Here is an 11460-nt window from a genome sequence, read left to right on the forward strand (position 1 = left end):
CACTTAGTTCTGTACCTTCCACTAAACTGTAGGATCCATTCAAACTCCCCCATTCTGTCCTTCCAGTCCTATCTCCTACTACTGTCCTAAATGCAACCTATGTGCCAATGTGCCTGCCAATCAATGTCATTTACTCAATTACATGTCTTGAAAAGAATGCTATCTTTGCTTTTCAAAACCCTACCCATCCGTGAGTTCAATTAAGTGTATATGTATTACATACTTACTAGACTTGGAGATATAAAAATAAACCAAAAAAGACAAAAATGAAAATAGTGCCTTCCCTCAAGGCGCTTAAAGTCTACTGGTGGTACAACATGGAAACAGACAAATACAAGATACAAAAACAAGACAAATACAGTTGGCAGTTGTACATCACCTGACGCTAGAGTAAGGAGAAAGTAGACTCCAGGTATGGTGAGGCAGACAGTACAAAGGCATACAAATGGTCCATACCATGTTTCCCCGATAATAAGACAGTGTCTTATTATTTTTTTTGGACAGAAAAACACCAGAGGGCTTATTTTCAGGGGAGGGCTTATTTTAATGAACAGTGACAGCAAGTTTAATAAACAGGTAAATGTGAACAAAAAAATGTACCTTTATTCAATAAGCAAATCACTGGGGAAGAACAGGATGACGCGCTCACTGCTGCAGCTCTGATTGGATGCAGCTCGGAACGTAACATGCGTTTCAACTGGGGGGGGGAGGGACAGTGCATACAGAGGGTACCGTAATGTAGTGTGTAGCACAGGGGATCACCTTCACTACAGTAGCAATCTCAATAGGGCTTATTTTCGGGGGAGGGCTTATTTTAGAGGAATCTTACACAGTAAGGGGAGGGCTTATTTTCGGGATAGGTCTTATTATTGGGGAAACACGGTAGAATGTAATGTCATGGTCAAGAAAAATTAGCATCCTAGTAGGACTTCATTGAAGAGTGAATTATGAAGGGGAACAATATGATTTGGATCTATAATTACAGGTTAGGACTATATTGTAGAGGACTCTGAAGTCTGTATTTCATCTCAAAAACAGAAAAGAGTCACTAGAGATATTTCAGTAAAGGGTAGCATTGGGAGATTGTATGAAAGGGACAGAGAAGGGAGATACTAACAATGAGACAATCAATCAGCAAGCTATTGCAATAGTGCAGGCCAGAGGTAAGGGCCCAAAAGATGGCGTTGACTGTGTGAATGGGGGAAAAAGGACCAACGCAAGAAGTTGCTGTGGCAACGGACTGAACACATGGGTGGCTGATCTGTGCTGGTGGGTGGAGTTTCCTCACCAGAGATTCCTTACACAAATGAAATTTTAGGCTGATGATTTTGTTCAGTTCTGCCTTACTTAAATCCAATTCACACACAAGTCAAGACATTACCCTTGTGATGTCATTGGTTCTCTTCGAGAATTAATAATGAAAATCACAGATTCAGCCAAATGCATACACACGTATACATATCTCTACATATCCATGTATATGTCCACACATGCTTTCAAGGAAAAACAATAAAATTATAGATTCAAGAACTGAAAACAGAGAGAGAAAATACTATCAATAATAAAGGAAAACATTCTAAGAACACAAGTTAATGATCAGTTCTATTCGATGGAGATCTCTGCTTTGAAAAATAAAAAAGAAAGAAGGAAAAAGCCTAAAGTTGTTTACTGTCTTCCTAGGAAGTCATCTTGGGACCTGACACAGACACCTATAGCCTGACAGAGCTGAGCCCATCCACGCACTATACAGCCAAGATCCAGGCCTTGAAGGGAGCCCTGAGGAGTAAACTCATTCAGACCATTTTCACAACAAGTAAGAAGTATAAATGCAAATGGAAAGAAGATCATACATGGTGGGGTTAATTCTGTTAGTATTTCCCAGCTCAAGCATAAATAGCTTTCTATCAATTAGTTATTCATAAACAGAATAGGCTGCCTCATAAAGTAGAGGGATTAGACCTGTTCTGCCTAAGCCCAGGGGGCATAACTATGAGCAATGAGCTGCAAGAAGGCAGAAGTTGGCTCGATGTAAGGAAAAAACCTCCTAATAGGCAGAGCTCTCCAAAAGTCGAATGTGTGTGCTACCCATAGAAGCAATAGGTTTCCCCACCTTGGGGTCTTTAAACAGAACTATGTGCCCATTTATAGGGGATATTGTAAATACCATAAATTGTAATTGGTTAGGAATGTGTCAGACGGAATGATCTCTGGTGTCCTTTCCTGCTCTGAGATTCAGTGAATTAATGTTTCAGAAGGGATTTCATCACTGGGCAGAAAGTTGAACTTAATGACTTCTAAAGTATCTTCTAACAAGATTCTGTAATTTTCTGATAAGCAAGATTTAAGTTTGATTAAACTCTTCTCTGTCCCTCCATCTTCTCACTTCATCTAAATCAGTCCACTCTATAAGAATTTTTTCTTCTGTGTTCTTGGCTCACAGTTGGACTCCTCTACCCATATCCCAAGGACTGTTCACAAACAATGCTGAATGGAGAAACAGCCTCTGGCCTCTACACTATCTATCTGAATGGAGATAAGGCCCAGGCATTAAATGTCTTCTGTGACATGACCTCTGATGGAGGTGGATGGATTGTGAGTATAAATGAAGCAGATCATATGTCTCACCTCCATTTTTCTAGATGTAATATCATCATGGCAATACTAAGCTCTCAGTGCAGATGTGTCCAGGAGTCAGTGTCCTCTTTTATCTGTATCCAGCAACTAAAAGAATTTTATTCCTAAATAATATCCCGGGAAAACAAACTAGTTGATCAATCAGAGAGTACTTATTAAGTACCTATTAGATATCAAGCGTTGTTCTAAGCATTAGTGATACAAAGACAAAAATGTAACACTCTCTGCCCTCAAGGAACTTACCTTCATTTTGGAGGGACAGACTCTAGCATCTGAGGTAGAATAGGGGTTGAGGAGAGGAGGTTGAGAAGGGGACACCATAAATAGAAGCCAAGACAAATGGTGGAGCTCCAACTAACAATTAGTCTTCAAAGGAGTTGAAGTTCAAGAGAAAGTCATCAGTGACTCAGTAAGACAGCAGGAAGGAAACTCTCAATGCCATTCTCCTGTGTTTACTTCTCCCTGGATATAAGCACAATCCATTGTGAAACTTCTTGAGGTCTTTCTTATCCTCAGATCAAATGTCGCCACATTTCTACACAGGCTCTCCAAGGTCTTCTTATGATAGTAGAATAGTTTAGACTTTGGGGAAACTGTGTTGATTATTCACAAAAATAAATTTCATCTTAGCTATAAGGAGGCAATTGAAAGATTAATAAACTTGCTTATTCTCAGAAGATTTAAAATACACACACACACACACACACACAAACGGAACTATTCCTCTGAAAATTGTACAAGATTAAAAAAATAGCAACAAATTTACAAATAATTCCAATAAAGTCACATCCCTAAATATTTATAATTAGACTATTAGGGAGAACAACTAGTGAATTCTTGCATAAATTATTTCTCAGTGTCCCCATGGTGGGGGGCAGGGATCTGAAAGAAGAAAGAGGGGAGGGGTATTTTCATGCCTTTAGCTCTATGATGGTGAGTCAGGACAAACAAACAGGACCTTTAGGTAGGGACTTTTGTCAATGAGAGCCAACATAGAGCATTACAATCATATGAGAAGAGGAGGCTCGGAGAGAGTACAGAGCACCGATGGCTGTGCCTTGTAGCCCACACTTGAAACAGGGGCTGATGTAAGTGAAGGCTCATCATCATCAGGAACAGAGCAGTTGACCTTTTTGCTATGGCTTCAATCACATTCTTTATTGGAACTTCAGTTGTCAATGAAAATGATGATAATGTGACTCAGTGTCCCTGGCATAAAATGGGTGCTGAATAAATGCCTGCCTGATTGTTGACTAATTGACTGACTTTTGTATTGTGGTTTATACTTTCTAAAGGGCTTTCACATATTGTATCTCATTTGAGTCTCACAACATCCCTGTGCATGAGGTAGACCTGGTATTATCCTTCCCAATCTACAGATAAGAAAACTAGGCTCTGTGGAGAACAGCATGGGACAAAGAAAAGAAGAGAGGATTTGGAAATAGAAAAAAATGAGTTTAATTCCCAGTTCTTCCCCTTAATCGCTGTGACCAAGGGCAAATCAAAATCCTTTGGAGCCTTCATTTCTTTTGTCTGTAAAATGGGAGTGATAATATTTATACTACATATTTCATGGGGCTGTTAAAGAAAGATCGTTACAAATATTAAGACACTATAATTGTGAGCCATTTCCTTCAATTGCATTAACATTCAAAGATACTTTTATTGCCTTTGTAGGTATTTTTGCGACGTAGTAATGGACGTCAAGATTTCTACCAGAATTGGAGAACCTATGCTGCTGGATTTGGGAAGCTCAGAGATGAATTTTGGCTTGGTAAACCTTCCCTGACCATTGTATGATTAATGTCTGAGAAAGGCAGAAATCATCAAGAAACCCCCTAATATCTCTCTTCTACCCCCCCTTTTTTTTTGGAAAAATTGTCATGTGGAGACAAAAGTTTAATAAAACGAAGGAATACCACCACTAGTAAATATACAAAGACCAAATATCCCTTTAAAAACAAATTCAGTTAAAAGGCCTTGAGTGTTAAAGGTGCCATTTAAAGAGGGGCATTTTATTCTTCTGTCTTAAAAGTGAATTCATTGGGGTGGCCAGGTGGCTCAGCGAGTAAGAGCACTGGCCCCAGTGTGGGAATGACCTGGGGATCCAATCCGGGCTCAGATACTTAGCACCACACCCAGAAATAACTGGCCGTGTAACCTTGAGCAAGTTACTTAACCTCAATTGCTTTAAAAAAAAGTGAATTCATCCTTAAATTCATTTATTTAAGCATGTACTGAATGCCTACTATGTGCAGAAACCAATGCTTGAATTTTCTGAGAGTACTAGACGTATCCTTGTCCCTTTGCAAAGTAAAGGAAGTTAAAGGAAAGAGGATGGTCCCTGGTTTCCTATCCATTCATTAAGCTTTCTTATCCAAACAGGGCTGGATAACATTCACAAAATCACTGACCAGGGGCAGTATGAATTAAGGGTAGACCTCCAGGATCATGGTGAGACAGCTTACGCCATCTATGATAAATTCAGTGTTGGAGATGCCAAGTCCCGCTATAAGTTGAAGGTGGATGGATACAGTGGAACAGCAGGTAGGGCCCAAGTGGGTTTTAATATGTAAACAATGGAAGTTTATAGTGTGGCTTCTTGGGCAGATCTTCTCATCCTTTCAAACCAGAAAGGCTAAGGTTGGTATTTAAGAACATACAATGTACTAAAATGTCATAGATTGGTGCAAGTCATTAAGACTCAGAATTCATTATAAGTAAAGACATACTTTTCAACCCAATGAACTTAGGACAATATTCCTTCCCTGGAATTTTTGATTGAAACATCTTATACCACTTAATGCCAGAGGAATTTTTCTGAGGTTTGAAGTAGCCTTCACTCTGCTTCATGTTCCAACTCTGAATCAAAGCACAATGGAGTATGCGTGCTACTGATCACAACAGGTGTTACAAGGGAAGCTGGTAGATGGTACCATGCAAGCCATCTACCATTAAAAAAAACAATTCAAGGTGAATGCATGCTCGCACTGAAGCTGATTTAGTTAAATCATCTTTGCATCTTGGAAAGAATCTGAGGGGCTGATGAAATGCCCTCATTTCTTACTACTAGAACATTGTAACCCTCAAAAGGAAAGCCATATTTTTATGCAGGGGATACCTATGCAAAATCCCAAGGGGAACAAATGCAAGGGTGAGTCTAGTTGGGTAGAAAGAAATGATGGGATTGCAATTCACAGAGAGGCTACATGGTCATAAAGAAAACTAAAGACCAAATTAGGAGCCCTTTTGGTTCTAATATCACATCAAGTACCCTTAGTTTTGCTACCTGTCAATCTTTTTGTAAATGGAAAAATTCTCAGGCTTAAGGTATGCTAAAGAAGCACTCAGAAATACCCAGGAGGTGTAATGTTCAGAGTAGGCAGAAACATTGTCTCCACCTAGCAGCTCTTTGGCTTTGTCTCTTTAGTTCTGCAGTTATGAGAAAATGCAACTACACAGCATTGTTTCCATTCATAAAGCTAAGCCTCATAAGGTTGCTTTTTCCAGAACTATTATAGACTTTTTTTTAAAGCACACACCAGACACAAGCAGACCCTTATTCCATCAATATCTGCCTGTCATTCACATGCTTTCCATGGCATCAGCTATTAAGAATGTCTATGAATCCCTGTTACAACTTGCTCAATCATTTCAGTGGAGTGTCTCACATCTTGAAATCATTGAGTAAGCAAGCATTTTATATGGAACCAAGAAGAGAAGCTTAAGTGTCTGTAGAAATCAATAAATTTAACTAGAAAATAATAAATTAAACCAAAGAGACCCCCAAGTAGCTAATTGAACACACATGTAGATGAGGTTGATGCCATAGAAATGAACTTCTAACAAAGGGTCACTGGAGAGTATGATACTTAAAAATAATAGTCATTTAATGTATCAGGGGAGAGTGCAGATAGACTGCTCCCTGCAGACCTCTCCTCTCCACCGCCATCCTCCCCCAATGCTTTATCAGAGCGTGATGAAGACCCTGAGTTCCCCTAGATTATATAGCACAGGACTGCATGTTCTGCCAGGTACCGCTGAGAAGGAGCCCAATTACAAACTGTCTATTGCCAAAGGATGAACCTAGCTCCTTTAGGAGAGGCTCATCCTCAGATTAATTACAGAAGGATGAATTCTTCTCAACAACAGCAACTCAGAATGAATGTTGGCTCCCTAGAAATCAGTCATCATCTGCATTGGGGGAGACAGGGCCCACAATGATAAAACCACAAACTGAAATATGACATTAATTCACTTCAACAAACATGTATTAAGCATGTGAGATGCTGTCAATAAGCATACAGTAGTAAGATGAATAAATGTGCTCAACATGTAGCAGATATGTAGAGGAGCTCTGATTTCAGGCTTATGAGGAGCTCCCTACACCAAAGTCAACTGGCAAATGGTCTATGACTTAGACTTGATGGCACAGAGCTCTTATCCAAGGTCACAAAGATAGTAAGTCTTAAAGGTGGCCTTTTAACTGGAGCTCTTGCTGATTCTAAGCCAAGATACTAGCCACCAAACCACAGTGTTTCTATATAGTCATAATAATAATAACAAAACAATAATAATATTATATTTCTATCAATATCTAACAATATCTGATACTTATATAGCACTTTAGGGCCTACAAAGTATTTAATATACTTCATCCCATTTGATTTACTGTATAGATAATAGGTGGAGAGAATATATATATATATATATATATATATATCTGACACATATCTGTGCATTCTACCCAATGGTTTTACAAATGTCTTAAAATCTAGAAGGATTTACCTAAACATTAGGAATGTCAATATATACATAGATAATCAACATTCAAAATATATCATGGGAACATGTAGACAAGAGTCACACAGGATAAAGAGACATGGATGAGCTATGGGCTACCTCATAGGAAAGAATATCCACATCAATGAAGTCACAGACCCTCTAAATTATTGGAACCTGGAGTATCTTCCAGAGTGGCTTGATCAATATCTGAATAGTTTAAATACTGGGAATAAAGAAGCTGATTACCTAAGGAAAAAATATAAGCTTCAAAGAAAAATTATCTTCTCTTTCACTGCCCAGAATATTCCCAATTAAGAATCACCGACATAACTACAATAATGCAGTCTCCAAGTTCAAAGTTACCCCCCATGATAACAATTTTAAATGTCAAATAGCTTCCTGCTTCTCTAACTAGTCATTCCTAAGTTTGCCATTCACCATCAAAATTAGAAATGTATTCTCATGCTTTTCACTTCCTTATTGTTTTTTTTACCCCAAACAGGTGATTCCATGGCCTACCACAATGGAAGGTCCTTCTCTACATATGACAAGGACACAGATTCAGCCATCACAAACTGTGCTCTGTCCTACAAGGGAGCTTTCTGGTACAAAAATTGTCACCGAGTCAACCTTATGGGCCGGTACGGTGACAACAATCACAGTCAGGTGAGTTTTCCTGGAAGGCCATGATACTTAGGGACGTTGATATGCCTGACACAGTGATCTACATTAGGAGATGATGACTAAATAAGTGCTGAATTGGAGTAGAAAGAACATTGAACTTGAAATCATAATACCAGGGCTTGACTCCAGGCTTTACCACTTACTAGCTTTGAGGCTCTGGGGGCTCCTTCACTTTTCTTGGATTTAGTGTTCTTAAATGTAAATATGGAACTAAAAATACTTAAAAACAATAAGCATTTATTAAGTACTTACTAGGTGCCAGATATTGAACTGAGTGCTGGGAATACAAAGAAAGACAAAAATCATCCTCTTCCCCTAAGGAGCTCGCAGCCTGCTGTGAGAAATAACAGGACAACAGCTATGCACCAACAGATAGAGGGTAGCAGAAGACATGATGACCTAGGGGGATCAGAAAAGGCTTCATGCAGAAGGTGCGAATTTAACCGGGCCAATCAGAAGGCAGGGATGGGGGCCAGTCAGTGAAAATCTGAGTCAGTGTCTTGTTTGAGGAAGCTTATCCAAAAGGGGACTTCAGGATATCAGGGCTTTGGTGATTTTGCTTACCAAAATCCCTGTGGATACCCCTGTGGTGAGATTAAAAAGCCAGGAGAGAATTGATACAATCCGCTGTCCAAACCCCTTCATCTTATGGTAAAACTGAAACCCAGAAAAGGAAAGCGACTTGTCTGCAGACCCACACTTCAATGTTGGGATGGCCAGGATTCTAGAATCTAGGTCTTCCAAGTACCTGGCTATTGCTCATTCTGCTTCAACACACTGAGATTAGGTATTATCACACCACATCCAAGAGAATGCCATAGCTTTATCTTGTCTTCTGATATCAGTGCAGTAACAGAATAGCTCGAAATTTTTTAAAGTGCTTCATGATATTTTGTCCAAAATGACCTTGGAACACAAAACTAACTTTGAGAGAAAAGGGAATGTCAGAGCTTGAAGGGTCTGAGCTTGAAAATAAAAGAGTTGAGAGGTATTTTAGAGCTATAACAGACTTTAGAATGCATAATGTTAGAGTTGGAAGAAATCTTAGAGCATAGAATGTGAGAGCTAAAAGGGATATTGAAAGTAATCTTGTCTGGGTGGCCAGGTGAATAGAGCACAGTGAATAGAGCACCGGCCCTGGAGTCAGGAGGACCTGAGTTCAAATCCGGCTTCAGACACTTAACATTTACTAGCCATGTGATCTTGGCCAAGTCACTTAACCCCAATTGCCCTGCCTTCCCCCCTCCAAAAAAGCAAAAAACAAAAAATTTTTTAAAAAGAAAATGATCTTGTCAACCATCTTATTCATTTAAGAGATGAGAACACTAAGGCCTGGGGAGATCAAGTGATTTACCTAAGATCACACAGCTAGTTATTGGCAAAGCCATGACTTTGAATCTAGGTCTCTGTAAAACAATATAATGAAAAGACCTCTGGAGGTAGGATAGCTGGGTGCGATCTTTGGATTCTTGGAAACTAATTAGCTATATTACCTTTAGTAATTCATTTCCCTTCTCTGGGCCTCAGTTTCTGAGAGAGCCCAACAGGAATAATACAAAGGACTAGGTGACAGGAACATATATATTTGAAGACCTGGAGGCCCAGAGTTCTCTCAATAATTTTTTGTTATTGCCCACCAAGTAGGCAATGCTTTAAGGTAGCGAATGGGGCAGAACTTTTGAATTTACACAGCTCAATTTGTCATATGGAATAACTGTCCTGAATGGCCCACATCGAGTTGTGCTGGCAGGAGAGGAGTTTCCTGGGCTGTGTATAATGTGAATATTACAATTTTTAGCTCTGCTTTCCCCTCACATACCTATTTTGTACAAGGAAATGCTTGGTATAATCTACCTTGCTCTGCTCAATCCATGAACACCTGGTGTTAGGAAAATAACAATGGGCTTAGATTCAGAAGACCAGGGCTCAGATTCCAACTCTGTGATTTACTACCTGTATTACCCTGGAGCACCCCTTCTCTGGGCCACAATTTCCACATCCATAAAGTGGAATTTGGATTTGATAGACATGATATTCTCTATAGATCCTGTGGTAATGGGATGGTTGTCTGCCCACTGGAAACCAACTTGAACCATTTTCTCTTCCCCAGGGCGTTAACTGGTTCCACTGGAAAGGCCATGAGCACTCAATCCAGTTTGCCGAAATGAAGCTAAGGCCCAGCAACTTCCGGAACCTAGAAGGCAGAAGAAAAAGGGCATAAATACTTCATGGACACCAGAGGGAAGAGCATTTAAAGGGGAGGGGAGGGAGGCCCAGAGAAACAGAGGATCTTACCAAAGCGTTGAAACCACTGGCCCCAAACACTCTGCCGGGGCCACAGTGTTGATGACAGCATGAGCAAAAGTGCCCGATCTCACACGCTCTTCGGTAAAGTCCTTCACACCAAAGACAATGATCTCAAAGGGGTTTTCTTTTCAGTTTTCTTTGGGGCTTTTTTTGTTTGTTTGTTTGTTTCTGCAAAACTCTTCCAGTGACAATTTCATGGGATCTTTCTCTTGGGTGGCTCTGGGGAAGCACAGGGAGCAGGTTGTACATTGGTAGTTTGTTCTAGAACCAGCCATATTTTACACAAAATTGTACAATTAATTATCATTATTATTATTAGCTATAATTAAATGTGTGTCATTGGAAGGCTTTTTTTTTACATTTCAGACAACAGAGATCAGAAAAGGAATACCATTTCAACTGTAAGGATGCAATTAATATGATTAATATTATAATAATAATAATGATAATGAGATGATAATAATAATAAACTAAGTGTTTTTAAAGAGATCCATGCTTTCCAAAACACACCAGGACAGTGTCTGATTGTATTTTTTTTTAATAAAAGCACAATTACTTTTAAATAGACTTGTTGGGCTTTCTTCCTCCTTTGAATCTGTGTTCTACAAGATGCAGCATCTTTGAGGAGATGGAAGAATGTGTCTTGCTTTGGAGACCTAATTGTAACAGGGCCTGGACTCAGAAAGAACAATCAAGTTTCATTGTCTGTAAAATGAGGAGGTTGGACTCAGTGACCTCTAAGGGTCTGTCCACTTCTGACATCCTATGAGGAGTCCCTAAGCCACTGGAGTCTCATTTGTAATGTGAGTCATTCCTGTGGTGAGGCATTAATAGCCAAGGTTGACAGGAGCTTTGAAGAAAGAAGTGAACTGCTAGCCCCTGGTCTGAAGCAGCTGAAATGTACATTTAATGGGTCCCTTTTTCAGTTTAATTGGCTGTCTTCCCTGTCAAAAAGTGAAAAATCACTAACAAAAGCAAGGAATACAGAACAGGGAAGGTTCATCTTAGGGTTTTTGCCTTTTTTTTTTCCAATCTTAGAACAAAGAGCCT

At 39.5% G+C, this 11460-nt stretch overlaps 1 protein-coding gene across 4 annotated transcripts in view; it reads left to right on the forward strand.

Annotated features, from left to right (window-relative positions):
- Nucleotides 1–10973, forward strand: part of TNC (tenascin C) — a 116724-nt gene extending 105751 nt beyond the window's left edge. For all 4 annotated transcript variants that reach the window (XM_069073823.1, XM_069073825.1, XM_069073826.1 and 1 more), the window contains 6 exons: nucleotides 1681–1813; nucleotides 2441–2592; nucleotides 4312–4408; nucleotides 5020–5181; nucleotides 7922–8085; nucleotides 10214–10973. In XM_069073823.1, the coding sequence (XP_068929924.1) occupies nucleotides 1681–1813; nucleotides 2441–2592; nucleotides 4312–4408; nucleotides 5020–5181; nucleotides 7922–8085; nucleotides 10214–10324 (819 nt within the window). In that variant the 3' untranslated portion in view covers nucleotides 10325–10973. The remainder of the gene's footprint in view (nucleotides 1–1680; nucleotides 1814–2440; nucleotides 2593–4311; nucleotides 4409–5019; nucleotides 5182–7921; nucleotides 8086–10213) is intronic.
- Nucleotides 10974–11460: the final 487 nt, after the last annotated feature.

The sequence above is a fragment of the Petaurus breviceps genome, unplaced genomic scaffold (assembly GCF_028583685.1).
Source record: "Petaurus breviceps papuanus isolate PSGF00001 unplaced genomic scaffold, PetGlider_PUasm1.0 90879, whole genome shotgun sequence".
NCBI classification, from domain to species: domain Eukaryota; kingdom Metazoa; phylum Chordata; class Mammalia; order Diprotodontia; family Petauridae; genus Petaurus; species Petaurus breviceps.